At 43.4% G+C, this 17,723-nt stretch overlaps 1 protein-coding gene across 3 annotated transcripts in view; it reads left to right on the forward strand.

Annotated features, from left to right (window-relative positions):
* Positions 1-17,723, forward strand: part of DCAF7 (DDB1 and CUL4 associated factor 7) — a 53,912-nt gene that overhangs the window by 25,850 nt on the left and 10,339 nt on the right. The window contains exons 2-8 of one of the 3 annotated variants that reach the window (XR_188130.5): positions 3,027-3,185; positions 3,959-4,070; positions 4,467-4,585; positions 6,903-7,112; positions 8,039-8,156; positions 9,524-9,761; positions 14,389-14,465. Coding sequence is in view for 1 of the 3 variants with exons in the window: in XM_004456803.3 (XP_004456860.1) it covers positions 3,027-3,185; positions 3,959-4,070; positions 4,467-4,585; positions 6,903-7,112; positions 8,039-8,156; positions 9,524-9,696 (891 nt within the window). In the remaining 2 variants the exon portion in view is untranslated. Of the gene's footprint in view, positions 1-3,026; positions 3,186-3,958; positions 4,071-4,466; positions 4,586-6,902; positions 7,113-8,038; positions 8,157-9,523; positions 14,466-17,723 lie in introns of those variants that run through there. The other 2 variants (XR_009182516.2, XM_004456803.3) reach the window with 2 other exon arrangements.

The raw sequence follows: 17,723 nt of genomic DNA on the forward strand, positions 1-17,723 counted from the left end.
GACTTATGATCTAACAATTCCACTTTTATTTTATTTTATTGAAGTATCTCATTCATACATAAACATATATAAAAACAATAGGTGTATACAGTATTAATAAAAGTTGTGAACGTACAAAACAAACATACCAGGGTCGCATACATCACCCCACTACCAATACCTTGCATTGTTGTCAAACATTTGTTATAAATTATGAATGAATATTGTCAAAACATTGCTACTAACTATAGTCCATATCTAACATTTGGTGTTATTTTCTCCCAACCCACCCTATTATTTTTTTTAATATACTTTTATTACAGAAGTTGTGAACTTACGAAACAATCACGCACATGTGTAGAATTCCCATACAACACCCCTTCACCAACACACCACACTGGAGGTACATTTGTTACAGATTATGAGATAATATCATCAGACTATTACTATCAACCATGGTCTATAGCATACATTTGGCGCACTTTTTCAATACCCCCCATTATCAACACAGTATATCTTTGGCATTGATGCAAGAATATTAACAGTGTTGCTGTTAACCACAGACCATAGGTCACACCAGTTGTATTTTTCCCATGCTTCTCCACATTCCTACCACGATGCAATAGTGACATACATCCGTTGTAGTTCTCAAAAGACATTCTTGAGTTTGTACTGTTAACCACAATTCTCATCTACCTTTGGGTTCATTGTGTAATTCAGTCCCTAGATTCTTGTCTAGCTTTCTTTCAATTGACATTTACATCCCTAGACTGCCCTTTTCAGCCACAATCCCATTTTTAAACCAGTTAGGTTAGTTCTCACTATAATGTGCTACATCAACTCTGTCCATTTCCACACTTTCACAGTCAAGTTAATTAAAATTTCTACATACATTAAGCATTAGTAGTCCTCAGCCCTCCTCTTATCTCCTAATAGCCTATACTCTAGGTTTTTTAACTCTATGTGTTTATTCTTCATAATTAGTTTATATTAATGAGACCACGCAACATTTGTTCTTTTGTGTCTGGCTTACTTCACTTAGCATAATGCTTTCAAGATTCATCCGTGTTATCATGTGTCCCAATTTCATTTCTTACTGCAGCATAGTATTCCATCATATCTGTATACCACATTTTGTTTATTCATTCATTGGTTGATGGACACAAGGGTTGTTTCCACCTTTTGGCAATTGTGAATAACACTGTTAAAAACATTGGTGTGTAGATGTTTGTTCGTTTTACAGTTTACAGTTCTGGATATATTCCTAGTAGAGGAATTGCTGGATCATGCGGCAATTCTATATTTAGGTTCTTGAGGAACTGCGTAACTGTCTTTCACAGAGACAGCACCATTTTATACTCCCACCAACAGTGAAGGAATGTTCCTATTTCTCCACATCCTCTCCAGCACTTACTGTTTTCTGTTTCTTAATGGCCAGCTATGTGGTGCAAGATGATACCTCATTGTCATTTTAATTTGCATTTCCCTACTAGCTAGTGATATTGAACATCATCTCGTGCTTTTTTGCAATTTGTATTTCCTCTTTGGAGAAATGTCTATTTAAATCTTTCGACTGTTTCCAACAATTCCATTTTTAATTGTCAACCACAATAAATGAAATCATGTGCACATAAAGACAAACATGAATGTTCACTGCAGCATTGTTTATAATAACCCTAAACTGCAAACATCCCCAAAGTACATCAACTGATGAACAGATAAACATATTGTGTATCCACACAATGCACTATTATTCAGAGATACAAAGGAAGAAACTAAAGATACACACAGCAGTTTGGATGAAACAAGAACGTCATGCTAAGTCCAAGTAACCAGACCCAAATGTCTCACCACTATGTGATTCCATTTATATGATATAGAAAAAGCAAAACTATAGTGAGAGAAAGCAGGCTGGTTGCTGCTGGGGCCAGGGTAGAGGATTGACTGCAGAAAAGAAAGAGGGAACTTTTTAGGTTCTAGAAATGTTCTGTATCTTAATTATGGTGGGGGTCACACAACTATATTTTGCCAGAACTCACTGAACTGAGTCAAATAAAGCTGTTAAAAAGACAGGAAGATGCTGGTGTCTAAGACTTGAGTTAGGTCAGAAAGACAAGAGTAGAAGGAATTCTGTTTCTTGGTTTTGGGGTTTTTTTTTTTTAGGAGGTACTGGGGATTGAACCTGAGACCTCGTGTATGGGAAGCAGGCACTCAACCACTGAGCTACACCCACTCCCCTTGTTTTTTGGTTAGTGCTTATCCTCTCATTATGGATCTTTACCAAAAATTCCTTCTACTCCATCTTCCAGTTGATGGAAGTCCATAAGCAAATGCTCATGGCTGGCATTTTCCATTGACCCAAATTCAGAGTTTGACAGTTAAAGGTGGTCCACAATTGACTCTTAAGAAAAAGTGGCCGTACCAGCTGGGGCTTTCTCACCAGTGGTGCCCACTCTTTTGCCAAAGTGGTTTGAGTTCTTGAGTGCTCATTAAATACACCCTCACGTATAAGCCTGTAACTTGCTCATGTTTCCGGGGTAGGGGAGGAGTAATTTGTTATTAGCTTTTGGGGGTAGGACATTACTCAGTGTATGGGACTATGCAGTGTTTAATTTTCCTGGCTCCTGGACACAAAATGCCAGCAGCACTTCCCAGTCATTGTGGCAACTAAAACCACCCCTACACATTCTCAGATGCCTCGGAGTTGCAGGGGGAGGTGTAATTAGCTATGCAGATAACAAAAGTATATAATATTGAGTCAAAACCATAGGATTTGGAGTCAGAAACCTGTATTCAAATCTTATTTCTGCCTCTAACTAGCTCTGTGGTGTTGAATGTAATCTAGCCCCTCTGAGCCTGGTTTTCTCATCTGGGCAGTGGGATGGTAGGACTAGATTTCTAAGAAACCCTCGTGCTACCCTAGTTTTTGACTCTGCCGTTTAGTGTAGTACAATATCAGGACTTTGTCACTGACCAAGGGTCTAATGTATTTGATAAAACCCCCAGAAAAACAAATTGTCTCTGAAGCTCAACTCTGTGTGTTATAGGTTCAACTTGTTGGTTTAGATGAGGAGAGTTCAGAATTTATATGCCGAAATACCTTTGACCATCCATACCCCACCACAAAGCTCATGTGGATCCCTGACACAAAAGGCGTCTATCCAGACCTACTGGCAACAAGTGGCGACTATCTCCGTGTGTGGAGGGTAAGTAGAATGCTTGACTAGCACCCAGATCAATGGGCTTTCTTAGTGTCAGCTGTAGTTAGCAGCATGTGCCCTGAGAATGGACTAGGGTTGGAGGCAGCAAGTGCCATTGCAGCCTGGGAGAAACAAGTGGCAGTGTGTCTGTTCTGACTGGCTCTGCATATTTTCTCATAAACCTAGCCACGATTCTTAAAATCTTGCTGACTGTAGAGTCAGCCCTGGAAATCCAAAGTTGACCTGATGTAAAGATGACAGCCTTCCACGAGGGCAGGGTTTTTTGAGGCCTCTTAGGCTATTTCCAGCCAAGATGTTTTGAGTAAATTAAAGTGTCAGGGCCCCAATACTAGTGAAATGTATGAGTGGAGGATAGAATCTCAGCCCTGCCTCTTGACTGAGCTCATTGGCAGCAGCACTTCCTGTATCCCAGAGGTAGTGCCCAGCCAGGCAAGGTACAGAGGTTCTGGGTTGGGTGAGGTGAGACAACCTCTAGAAAGATTTAGGGGGCAAAATTTGGAAAACAAAGCTGGGCAGAGAAGAAAGTTTAGAAAGAAGTAGTGTTACCTTTTTTTTCATTTTAATGGTGATTTAGAACTTCTGTTTTTGTTTTTATTTTATTTATTTTTACTTTTATTATTGGTGTTACCTTTTTTGATAAAAATATACCTCCCCCCACCCCCCCATGGGTCTTAAATTTACCAAGATATTGTTTAAACAGGACTTTGAAGACTGTGAGGATAAGACTGGCTAATCTCTTCTAATTCTTATTTCTTCAGGTTGGGGAAACAGAGACCAGGCTGGAATGTTTGCTAAACAATAACAAGAACTCTGACTTCTGTGCTCCCCTGACGTCATTTGACTGGAATGAGGTGGATCCTTATCTTTTAGGTAAGGGAATTAGGAAGGGTATATTCCATCCAGTTAGAAGAAGGCAAGAAACATTTTCTCAGAAACTGCATTGGGCCAGTTTTTAACCAGGGGCCTGAGGTACGTGTACCATCTAAAACGGGGCCAAATGAGAAACTTAAGGTTGAATATGGTATGTGATGATTAATTCCTTATGTGATAGAGACTTGAGCTGTCCTTGTCAAAGTCTAAGGCCCCTAGGGTAAAGACTGAATGAACACCTGAGTCTGTTTTTGTAACTTTCAGTAACTTTCCTATGTTCAGAAAGTTCTTATGGGCCTGTTCTCCCCTGGGCTGGAGAGATGAGTAGGCACAAGGAGGGAAGCTTGCTGGGGACCCTCACTCCACCAGCCACTGACTTACACTGGTTGTTGTCAGGTACCTCCAGCATAGATACGACTTGTACCATCTGGGGACTGGAAACAGGGCAGGTGTTGGGGCGAGTGAATCTCGTGTCTGGTCATGTGAAGACCCAACTGATCGCCCATGACAAAGAGGTAATGGTGCTAATCCTTTTCTTTTTCCTCAGATGCTTTCTTTGCCTCTCTGGGATGTCAAACTGTTCTCTCGCTCTTTTGCAGATTACTTGGAAGATCCTAATATATGCCAATGTTCTCTTGTCTACATTGAAAACAGCAATGTGTCTAAACAGTGGAACACCATTGCAAATGCATTTTTTTGGCCAACATAAACTTATTTTGCATTCCACTGTTCTTCTCATGCCACAGAATGCTGTTTTGTTTTGTTGTTTATTTCTCTTCCCTCCTCCCCCCACCCAGTTGTCTGCTCTCTGTGTCCATTCACTGTGTGTTCTTCTGTGTCCACTTGCATTCTCAGCGACACTGGGAATCTGTCTCTTTTTTTGTTGTTGGGTCATCTTGCTGCATCAGCTCTCCATGTGTGCAGCACCACTCCTGGGCAGGCTGTGCTTTTTTTTTTTGGCATGGGGTGGCTCTCCTTGCAGGGTACACTCCCTGCACGTGGAGTTCCCCTATGTGGGGGACACCCCTGCATGGCACGGCACTTCTTGTGCTCATCAGCACTGCACGTGGGCCAGCTCACCACATAGATCAGGAGGCCCTGCATTTGAACCCTGGACCTCCTATATGATAGGCGGATGTTCTTATCAGTTGAGCCAGATCCGCTTCCCCAGAATGCTGTTTTTTGTTGGTGTTTTGTTCGTTTGTTTTTTATTAATTCTCTTGTGGGCAGACTAGAAGTTGATATGATATGTTTTTTTAAATTTTAGAGTAACACTTATTTTAGAACATTAATTTGGGGGGGAAGGGTGGTAAGGAAGGAGAAATAGGAAGGCAGAAAGAGGGAAAATTTCCTGGCAGACAAATCTAATCCATCAATTTTTTTATAAAAATGTTTTGTGGAATGCTAGTATATTCACTTAATACTTATACTTTTGATACTGTTCAGGGTTGAGTATCTTTTATTTTGATGATAATGTTTCTTCTCAGTTTATCGGAAATGCTGAGGGGAGTTATTTATGATTGTGTTTAAATCAAAGCATTCTTCTGGGTGATTTTGGAAAATGGTGATGAAATCTTTTCCCTAGAGCTGTTGAATATCTCTGGTACTCTGACTTCTTTAGGTAGTGTTTGCTTTGCTTTTCTACCTTGCCCTGCTCATCTAGGGCTATTAAATATCTGTACAGATGAAATGAATGCTTTGACCTTGGCTAGCAACTTGAGGTTGCCAACAGAATAGGAAGCTGGTGACCAGGTTATCATTGGCTTTCCATAGTATGCAGAAGAGAGCCACTGGCCCTGGCTTGTATGGAGCCTGCCCAGGCACAAAGAATACTTGCTCAGAAGTACATGTGTTCTGTTGGTCAGCAGGCTGTGTGCCCTTTGTTGTTGTTTTTTTATGCAATTTCTTTTTTTTTAATTCCACCCCTCCTTGTGGCTTGCTTGCTGTCTGCACTTTGTCCCATTTGCTGTGCGTTCTGCTGTGTCTTCTTGTCTCCCTTTGTTGCGTCATCTTGCTATGCCAGCTCTCCGTGGGCACAGGCCAGCTTGCCTTCACAAGGAGGCCCTGGGACACGAACCCAGGGCCTCTCATATGGTAGACAGGAACCCAATTGATTGAGCCACAGCCATTTCCTGCCCTTTGTGGGTTTTTTTGTTGTTTTTTTTAAGATTTAGTTTATTTATTTCTCTCCCTTTCCCAAACCCCCCTCCCCCCTATTGTTGTGTGTTCTTCTGTGTCCGCTTGTATTCTCAGCAGCACCAGGAATCTGTGTCTTTTTTTGGTTGTGTCATCTTGCTGCATCAGCTCTCCATGTGTGCGGGGCCACTCCTGGGCAGGCTGCGCTTTTCTTGCGCTGGGTGGTTTAATGCAGGGCACACTCCTTGCGCGTGGAGCTCCCCTATGTGGGGGACACCCTTGCGTGGCACAGCACTCCTTGTGCATGGCAGTGCCGCATGTGAGCCAGCTCACCACACGGGCCAAGAGGCCCTGAGTTTGAACCCTGGACCTCCCATATAGTAGGTGAATGCTCTGTCAGTTGAGCCACATCTGCTTCCTTCCGCCCTTTGTTTTTATCACAAGGGTTTGAGGAAGAAGTCAGCAAGAATGTGGAAATTAATCAACTAATTTCTGTAGCAGTGAAATTCACTCTTTGGAAAGCCATCGATGTTAGAGCTCTTGGGTTCTAGTGCCCACAGACACTGTTTGAGTTTCACTTACCACCTTCTGTGCCATGAACTGGCATTTAGATGAACTGGAGATGGGAGATGTCTCTGCTACAGGAATAAGAGATCACAAATCTGAATCTGACTGAAGCTTCTTATTCACCAACAGGTCTATGATATTGCATTTAGCCGGGCTGGGGGTGGCAGGGACATGTTTGCCTCCGTGGGCGCTGATGGCTCCGTGCGGATGTTTGACCTCCGCCATCTAGAACACAGCACCATTATTTATGAAGACCCACAGCACCACCCACTGCTTCGTCTCTGCTGGAACAAGCAGGACCCTAACTACCTGGCCACCATGGCCATGGATGGAATGGAGGTGAGCACCCCCTTCAGGGTGACATCACCTGCCCTGCCCACCTTACTCTAGCACTGCTTAGTATATCAAAAACAGTGACTCTCAACCAGGCACTTTTTCTCCCCAGGGGATATTTGGCAATGTCTGCAGATATTTTCCATCTCACAACGGGGTATGCTACTAGCGGGTAGAGGCCAGGAATGCTGCTCAACCTCCTACAACACAGGACAGCCCCAGTTCAAAAAAGGGCTCTTCCCAAAATGTCAGTAATGCCAAGATTGAGAAAACCTGATCTAGAATAAGGATTAATACTTAATACTTGGACAGTTGGAGTCCGAGCCAAGAAAAGCAATATCTAAAGAGTAACCCAATTCATATGTACTTATGGGACTGAGGAAAGAAAGAGATACTTTCCTCCTTCTGTATTCTGGACAGATTCTTCCAACTTTAGCAAGAAGAGATGAAAATGACATCTCTTTCCTTTGATAGAATTAGTGAATTGTGGATAGAGATGATGCATTGATAAACTTTGTTTTGGTAAAGCCAGCACCTCAGACTTCTTATATACCAAAGCCTGCTGGGTGGGAGTGAGAGAGTTGGGGGGCTCATTCTGTCCAGCTAAGCAAGCCCAGAATTCTTACCACATATACTAATGGGACTTGAAATAAAACACAGTGGATTATCCAAACTCCTGCTACCCACTCCTGTTTCCCCCCTTCCTTTCTTCTCAGTCTAAAAGCTCTGTGTTGCTTAAAATACAGACTCTAATCTACCTGGGACCTCTTTGGTTTCTTTTCCTCAGTTCTATAACTACTTTTGGGACATAGACCACCAATGAAAAAGTTATGGAAAAGTTAGAAAGTGTGTTTTTCTTGTGCATTGTTTTTTTGGGGTTTTTTTCCTCTTGTCACACACTAAAGTTCCTGGGCCTATTGTTATTTCTGCAGGTGGTGATTCTGGATGTGCGAGTTCCCTGCACACCTGTCGCTAGGTTAAACAACCACCGAGCATGTGTCAATGGCATTGCCTGGGCCCCACATTCATCCTGCCACATCTGTACTGCAGGTAACCATGTGGGGGTGGGCTGGGGGAGTAGGAGATTGTCCACTTTGAACTCATTTCCTTCTTTATTATGGAGCCAAAGAAGCAATGCAATTTGGTGGTTTTCTGCCATTTCAGCATTAATTGGGAAGGTATGAAGCTTTTTATGGTTTTGACTTTCTGCTCCTGCCTATTTGTCTTATGGAGGAGCAGTTAGGGGACCCACTGCCTTCTTCAGTACTTCAGGTGGTGGTCTGACCTCTTTGTTATTAGCCTTTTTCCCCCGCCCCATGAAAGGAATCATCATTGATAACAGAGCAGTAAGAGGCCCCCAGTAGAAGCCCTATCTTCCGTTCCAGGCTGGCTCCTGTCTTGGGTGTTACATCTAGAGGAAAAGGAACTTAGTGCTTTAGCGGTACTGAATGTTTAAAACAATCCCCCAGATCTCTTTTGACACTAGTTGTTCTGGGGAGGAGGCTAGCTCACCTTGCCCATGTTGTGCCAAAGTTACCCACAATCAGCCTAATCTATTAGGGGCTAGTGTTTTTAGGTCCCCTTTATATGAGAGATGAGCTTTCACATCAGGATGGGCTGGTGAATCTGGAGACACTGTGGCTCTGAAGTCCCTTGCCTTTATTTCTTCTTTTAAATTAAGAATTTATCATTCTGATTATAAAAGTAATATGGTCACACACAGATAATTTAGGAACCAGAGAAAAGAAAGCATAACCCATAACCTTGCCATCCTTATAGTACCACAGTTCTCATTTCTATATATTTCCTTCTAGTTATTTTTCATGAGCATTAAATTCCTCCTGGTGTTTCCCATAGCCCCTTTCTTGGGAGTTTTTTTTTAATAGCACATTTCCACACAGCACTTGATTTAACTCTGTCACCTGAACCACACTGTATTGAGGTTAAATGTCCATAAAGCAGGAGGAAGAAAAGCATAGTAGATTGAATTGTCAGAGAGGAGTCTTTAACCTCTCAAGTATTTTAAGTGACTGATAATGACATCTTTGGGAGGGATTGTTTTTATCCCTTTGTCCTTTCCTGATGCATGATCCAGATGAGAGTTGTCCCTCTAAATCCCACTCTAATATCCTAGCCCCGGTGCAGTGGCTGGAGCAAGAGGAAAGAGGGTCAGAGGCCTAGTTTTGTTTCCTGGCTCTGCCGCTCACTAGCTACATGGCTGTGTGGTTTTGGACAAGTGCCTTAATGTTTCTGAACTTTAATTTCCTCATCTATAAAATGGGGACTTAAAATAAGACCTCCCTCAGGGGTTTTGGTGAGCAAATACTCTGTAAACTGTGACTCCCTCCCCAGAAACAGGGCCCATTATCCTCATTGCCTGAGTTGTGAACTTTTTTGCTGGTCTCCCTTGTCCCTAGCGGATGACCATCAGGCTCTTATCTGGGACATCCAGCAAATGCCCCGTGCCATTGAGGACCCTATCCTGGCCTACACAGCCGAAGGAGAGATCAACAATGTGCAGTGGGCATCGACTCAGCCCGACTGGATTGCCATCTGCTACAACAACTGCCTGGAGATACTCAGAGTGTAGTGCTGGTGGTGCTATGCCCATGAGACAGGGGCTTATGTGTCTCCCACCTCTGCCCTACCCCCAAAGTAAGAAAAAACATGTTTCCAGTGGCCAGTATGTCTTGTTGCTTTGCACCCACTGTTAAGAAGCTGCTCTAGGAGTTCCTGGCCAGTCACCCATCGCTCTCTCTACCGGACTCAATGCTGTGTGGCATCTCCTCAGCCCAGGGCTGAGTTTTAAGATTTCTTCTCCTTTCCTTTTCTCCTTTGGTTCCTCAATTAAAAATTTCTGTATATTTGTTTGTCAGCTGTTGTGTTAATGAGCATTACAGGCACTGGTGATGTCTGTGTTCATCTGCCCCAGATGTCTCTGTTGGCTGCCCAAGGCAGCAGTCCATGTCCTGTCCATGTCCAGCCGTGTCAGCACTTAAGTGGGAACAAGTACCAGTTGTGAAGTTGTCTTCTTGCTATGAGTGTCTTTAACAAATTTCAACTTTGTATATTTTTTATCTATTAGGCTAATTTTTTAATGAAAAGAATTTTACTCTTCCTGGTTCCTTCGTTCGTTTCATAATTCTTCCTACTTGCACCCTCCTCTTCCCTCAGTGCCTGCAGCTGGCACTGGGCCCTGACCCTGTGAGCGTTTGCCTTCTTGAACCATTGCCTGAGTGGTATGTTCCTGACCAGGAGTCCCAAGCCGCCTTGGTGCTCCGAAGCCTGGCTCCTCTCAAAGGCATTCTGGGCTCCCAGATACATGTAACACCCAAAGTACATCTGCCCACCCCACTCTATCTACTGGAAACATGTTAGAGCTGAGATAGTTAGGCTGATCAGGGTGTATCTTTTGAGATGGTACAGTTTCAGGGAAGCTGAGCTGAGCTTTTTTCTAGTACATAGTTTTAAAATCTGTTTTTCCCTCAAGACATGAGCCCCGGCATGGTCCATTTTGTGTCTTGAATGATTGACAAGAATGACATATAGGCTAAACTTAGGTATTTCTATTTGTTTAGTTTACTCTGTCTTGACTTGTGGTATATTGGCCACTCTTTGGATTGAGTGCTCTGAGGTGAGTGCTCTTTGGATTGAGTGCTTGAGAGGTGTACAGCTTGAACTTCTAACCCTGAACCAGAAAGCCTTTAGAGTGTGGGAGACTCAGCTCTTGTAAGGAGTGGACTGATCAGCTGTGAGAGCCCCGCACTAGCTGGCTACAAAAGACTTACAGAACCCAGGGTCAGCTAGTTCAGAGCTCTGCCCACCCCTGTCAACACCATCCTCCCCCTGCAATTTAGGTTCTGAGCAGTATTGGACTTCTGGGCTGCAGTTGTTTGTGTTCACTTAGACGCTGCAGATGTGTTTCCGTTACACAAACAAGTTCCATGGAGGGGGCTTGTGTGTGATTCTGGGGATAGATAAGTCCTGGGGACAGGCAAAGTTTGGGAAGAACTTGGGTTGAGGAAAGGGTCTTTTCCTGGCTCATCATGCTCTGCTGAGTACCCACAGGTTTCTGAGTTCTCTGAGTTGCTCATTCAGATTGGGAGAGTAGAGACATTAAAGCCAATGGTTTGGACCACTAGGGCTCTCAGCTGCTCTTGAAAAACAAAAGTTAACTTTCTTTTCTGGACCCTTAAACTCTTTTAGTTGAGTCTTCCTCTCCAAAAGCAGCTGTATTTGTAAGCCAAAAGCCATAGCTCTTTGCTTTATTACACAGGAGCTTGTCCCAAAGAAAAAGTCTCTCTTTTTTTTTTTAGTCAGGTCATTTCCCCTTCCTTTTTGCTTTCTTGTTCTGATTTGGGGACTCTGGCTGACATCCTGCTTGAAGTTGACTCACTGCATTTACCACTGGATTTGCACCAAGTCATTTGGAGATTAAAATGATCAGTTCTTTGTCAAAACCTTCCCTTGTTTTTGATACTGATTTCAGTCCTTCTCTCAAGGGTGGCACAAATAAGTTAGTGCTTGCTCACTCTATGAGGCCATCAGCTCTTTCTTATGGGAAAAGGTCTGAAATAGAGGTCAGAATGGTCCTGCCAGGGCATTGCTTAACTCTGCTGAGTTCTGAGTTAAGATTCCTTTCTCAGTCTACATTTAAACCTGGTCTGAATGATGAGAAGACACGTCAGTTGGGACCCAAAAACAACCTGTGGGAGGAGAGGAGAACTGGTTAATAATAATACTTAGAATATATTTGGATTTGGTAGCTATTTACTCTGGAAATGGACAGTGTTTGATGGTGGTGGTTTTTCCCTTGCCTAGTGGACTCCTAGCCCTGTCATCCTTCCTTAGGCCCTACAACCGTGGTCCTCCTTCTGCCATCCCACCTGGGGCCCAGGTGAGACTCCCTGTCCTTCCTGAGCAAATACAGACGTACTGAAAGTTGCTGGGTTGCCAGTATTTTGAAGTCCCAGTGTTCTTACCCTCCTTTTATGCCACTGGTCAGATGACCTCATGGCTAAGGAGGGGATTTTGGTGTCTCGGGATTTAAAAATACCTTAGCAAGCTGTGCTCCAAGGAGCCCAGATCTGTTGCAGTTTCAAAAGCAAGTCCCTGTTTGAGTTTGCTGAGGTACTCTACTTAACAGCCAGAGAGAATGAGTGGGAGGCTCTGGGTCTGCTTCCCTCCAGTGTGAGAAGGGCAGCTGCTGAGATTTTGCTAGAAATGCCATACAGCAGCAGCACTGCCAGGCCCTGGCTCGCAGTAGCCCTTTGAATTGCTCTTTGGAGACTGATCTAAAGCTGCCTTTCTCTTTCCTGGTCTGCTCTGAGGAGAGGTGGAGGTGCTGAGTCAATTAGACCCCATTATTGGAGAGCTGGTGAAAGGGTACAAGTCATTCAGGGGCTTGAGTATTTACTCTCAGGAGAGTTGGAATCACATCTGCCAGGGAGGAACTAACCTAAAAGATAGACAGGGCTTAAAGATGGAAGATTTGTGATGACTGGGTGAGAATTTCTCATCAAAACTGGGTCAGCTCTCAAAACTGGCCAAGATTCAGAAAGAACCAGAGAAAAATTCAGAATCCTGCAAGGTTTTGATGATAGTTGGAACTAAACTTGTATGGAGGAAATTTAGGATATGGGGGGGAAAATCACTGGTAAATATTTCCATAGATCCAAGATGGAAATAGAGGGCAGTTAAGGTCTGAGGTGGGGAAGCATTCAGACTGTGCATTGCCTGGCTGTGGACGGAGCCTGTGCCCTTGGCCTGTGTCCACTTGCCTGGCTGGTCCACTAGTCGGGCATCTGTGATGCTGGTGACCGGGGACAGGATGACCACCCAGGAAAGAGGAAGCCCTTTCCTGCAGCAGTGCAGCCATATATGCTGTTTGGTTGTAAAAGTCTGCAGGCAGGCCTTTGGAGTCCTCTCTGGCTCTGGATTTGTACGGCACAAAAGAAGCAAAGGTTATATGCAGTCAGGCTGACTTTTCCCCCCATCTTAGGATCTTCTCTTTTCTCTCTTTTACCTTCCTACTCCCTTCCACTGTAGAACTTTCTCACTGCTGCAACCTGGGCCTTGAGTCCCTAGGTGGTAAGGATGTGTAGGAGCTAGAGGGTTTCCCAGACATGGGAGAGCCGGTCCAATATCCATCCTTCCACTTTCCCAGGTTGAAATACGGCTTCTGACTGCCTGGTGGGGGGAATGGGGGTGGGCGGGAGGAGACCCTTGAAATAGAGGCCCTGAAGTAGATTCTTCCCTTTACTCTTTGCACTTCAGGTTAAGGAAGGAGGGTCATGTTTAGCACTTAAATTGGGTTTTCCTAGGGAGAAAAGCTGAGCTGAGAGTCACTGTGAAATCTGGGCCAGGCTCTCAAAAAATCATCTCTGTACTGGCTGGGCCAGCTGCTGAGAGCATCTTGTTTTGCAAAGCTTTGCCCACCTCTTCCACCTGTGCCCTCTTTTCCTTCACAGTTGTCATTGCTGCTAATGGTAAAACTCAAATGTGTCCTCTTGGGCTACTTTCTGGATGTTATTTTTAAAATATGGAAGCATGCAGGTGCCTTCCCAAAGAGGCTTGGATTGGTTATCAAACCAGAAACAAACAAGCTACAGAAAGTTTGAACTCAAGAAAAAAGATGTTGGCACAAGACTGTGTAACAGCTGGAAAACTTACATACACCCCTCCTTTGCAACAACCCGGGGGATATGAACTTGTGATATCTACTATTTAAAAGAAACGTTCTCACCTTGGGTTGATTGTGGTATACAGTATGTTTTAAAACTTGTTGGGTATGATTCATTTGCTTTGGTTCCTGTGTATTTTATTACCCCTCTGTCAAAGACTTTCCCTCCTTCCTCCCCAAAGTGTGAATTTGTAGCATGATTGTATAAATCTCTGTGTAGAAAATGGAGATTTCTTGTTCTCTGAAATGTTAAGCTCTAGCCAATCAATTTCTGTCCCCTTTAACCTAGTGTGTCTTATTATATATTTAAACTTTCACTTTATACTAGGTTTTGTGGCATCCCATGGTCAGGTGGAGAGGAAGCTTCCCCCTGCAGAACTGTACTGTATTCATTTTTCTTTTTTTAAAATTATTTTCACAGGACCGATTATACACAGGGCTTGTAATACAAATTTTTAACACTGTGCTGTGAAACCCTGATGGGCAATCTCCATTGAAGGCTACTGCAAAGGCACCTGAAAGTGGAGTGGTTTATCTATGGCTTTATTTCTTGCTTCCTCAGTACATTAAAGCTAATTTTCACCTTTCATTCTGTTTCAGCCTCCTGTATAAGAAGTACCATATTTTCTGCCCATGATACTTTGTAATAAAACTTGAACATGTATAAATTGACTAAATTTCTTGTGATGAATTCAGTTCTTCCCATTCTGCCACTGTGGTCCTGTTCCAGAAACAAAGACACCTTGGTCTTCACTGGCTGGGTGATTAGATTCCACCCCAGCCCTTCACACTCATCTCACAGCTTGATCCATGCCTTTCATCTCTCACTTGTTACTCAGTTTACAAATCACGGGAGACCTACTCTGTGTCAGCGGCTGTGATCCTCAAGTTGCTAGCAACTTGGAGACATCCACATACATATTTGCAGTGTTATACAATAATAAGGGTGTTTTCAGACATACTAGTGGCCCCAAGGAGGGGGTGATTACCTCTGCCTGGGTAGGAGCCACAGGGGCTCAGAAAAGCTTCAAAATAGGAAGGATGCTAAAGCTGGGTTTTGAAGGTTGAGTAGTTCTCTGGATCAAGCAAATGGCATTTAATTGAGAATGTCCATGTATAAACATATAGAAGAAAGAGCATGGTCCTTTTCAGACAATTACAACAATTTGGAATGGGATTTTATATGGGGAATGGTGGGAAATGTAGCTAGAGAAGTCACCAAAAGCTAGATCAGGGAGGTCTTGGGTTTCACAAAAAAAAAAAAAAATTTTTTTTTTTGTATCTAAACACTTTTTTGGTCTTTATTTATTTTTTTAATATTACATTAAAAAAATATGAGGTCCCTATATACCCCCCACTCCTCCCCCCATAGCAACAATCTCCTCCATCATCATGAGATATTCATTGCATTTGGTGAATACATCTCTGAGCACCGCTGCACATCATGGTCAATGGTCCACATCATAGCCCACACTCTCCCACATTCCACCCACTGGGCCATGGGAGGATGTACAGTGTCCGGTAACTGTCCCTGCAGCATCACCCAGGACAACTCCAAGTCCCAAAAATGCCTAACATCTCATCTCTTCCTCCTATTCCCCACCCCCAGCAGCCACCATGGCCACTTTCTCCACACCAATGCCACATTTTCTTCGATTACTAATCACAATAGTTCATGAATAGAATATCAGTAAGTCCACTCTAATCCATATTCTATTCCTCCATTCTGTGGCCCTTGGAATGGTTGTGTCCACTCCACATCTATATCAAGAGGGGGCTTAGATTCCACATGGATGCTGGATGCAACCCTGCTTTCAGTTGTAGGCGCTCTTGGCTCTATGGTGTGGTGGTTGACCTTCTTCAACTCCATGTTAGCTGAGTGGGGTAAGTCCAATAAACCAGAGTGTAGCAGCTGAAGTCTTTTGAGGCTCAGGGCCTGGCTGTCATGGTCAGTCCAGAGATTCAGGTCTCCTGGGTATATATTAAACCCCGGCACCAACTACAGTTCTGGTAAAAGTAACAGGAGAGGCTTGTGAAAAAAATCACATCTGAGTCCAGCTCCATCACACAGAAACATAAACTCCAAAGAATGGCCAATTGACATGGCACTGAACTCCATCTGCCATGTCCATAGAACCTGTGGGTCTCTGTAGCCCTCAGAAGAACCAATACCCAGGGTTTTATCTACTTTATCTGTCTCTGGGACTCTGCTGAGGTGTACATAAGGGCAACCCCTCTGATAACCTAGCTCTTTTTGGAGACTCAGCCATATAAACTCATTTGTCCTTTCCATTTCCCCCTTGATTCAGGTAAAAAAACATTTTTAACTCCTGGTATTATATGTAGACTGAGATATTCTGCTGGTCTAAGGTGACCCTTTAATTCAAGGTCATTTTCTAGTTACATCATCAGCTGGTACTTGGTTGTACTCGCTCGGTACCAGGGAGGCTCATCCCCGGGAGTCATGTCCCACGCTGGGGGGAAGGCAACGCATTTACATGCTGAGTTTGGCTTCGAGACTGGCCATATTTGAGCAACACGGAGGCTCTCAGGAGGTAACTCTTAGGCACCCTGCAGCTCTAGGCCTTGTTCTTATTTCAGGTGCACAGGCTCACAAGCATAGTCATTAGTATCAAGGGCTCATTGTTGGACCTTCATTCTTTTTTGGTCTTCGCCGCTGCACTTGGGGGATTGTTGCTGTTCCTTTAGGGATTGTGATAGAGCTCCCCTGGCTAGGAACTCAGCACCCCCTCACTTGTTGTTTTTAATTGTATCCACTATGAAAATATCCAAACATTTTTATGTGCCCTGGATATATGCCCTGTAGAACTCCCTGCCAACCATGTGTCCCCTGTCAATAACATCCCACACCAGTATTCCTCCACTGCCATTGTTGAACCTCTCTGTGATCCAAAACTTCCTGAAAAGTGAAGCCCAATATATTGCCAGGTTCCATTAATAGTAAAATGGAATATAGCAATGAGTTTAAAGGTTAGATATAGAATACATATTAATTTGGAAAAATTATGGTAAAAATTAATTGGGGTATCAAAAAATTAAAAAATGCAAAAGCCTTGTTTTGGATGTTTTGCTTTCCATCACTGCAATAAGTGTTGCCCTGTATGCAAATTGGCAAGGCAACTACTTCCATCTTTTCCTCAGTGTCTTTGTCCTTTTTCTTTTCTTTTTTTCTAATTATTAAGCTTATCTTTACAAGAGTTTTAGATCACAGTAATTCATATATACAATATACAGTACTCCCACATATCCAACATAAAACCTTTTCCCTTCCACAGCAATAATCTTTTTACATATTCATACTATATTTACTGAAACTGATGTACAGATATGGACACAATAGCTTTCAAACAAGGTAACATTTGTGTTTACATTGTGGTTTATATTTTAGACTATATGATTTTCTAAATTTTTAGTTATCATTTTTTTTTTTAAAGATTTATTTTTATTTATTTAATTCCCCTCCCCTCCCCCGGTTGTCTGTTTTCTGTGTCTTTTTGCTGCGTCTTGTTTCTTTGTCCGCTTCTGTTGTCGTCAGTGGCACAGGAAGTGTGGGCGGCGCCATTCCTAGGCAGGCTGCTCCCTCCTTCATGCTGGGCAGCTCTCCTTATGGGTGCACTCCTTGCGCGTGGGGCTTCCCTACGCGGGGGACACCCCTGTGTGGCACGGCACTCCTTGCGCGCATCAGCACTGCGCATGGGCCAGCTCCACATAGGTCAAGGAGGCCCAGGGCTTGAACCGCGGACCTCCCATGTGGTAGACGGACGCCCTAACCACTGGGCCAAAGTCCGTTTCCCAATTTTTAGTTATCTTATGTTTTACATTATGATTTACATTTTAGCCTATCAGCCTCTATATATTTTTGGTGTAATTTTACATGTCTTATATCCATCCTTTTGTACTCTTGTGGAACACTT

The sequence above is a fragment of the Dasypus novemcinctus genome, chromosome 21 (genome assembly GCF_030445035.2).
Source record: "Dasypus novemcinctus isolate mDasNov1 chromosome 21, mDasNov1.1.hap2, whole genome shotgun sequence".
NCBI classification, from domain to species: Eukaryota; Metazoa; Chordata; class Mammalia; order Cingulata; family Dasypodidae; genus Dasypus; species Dasypus novemcinctus.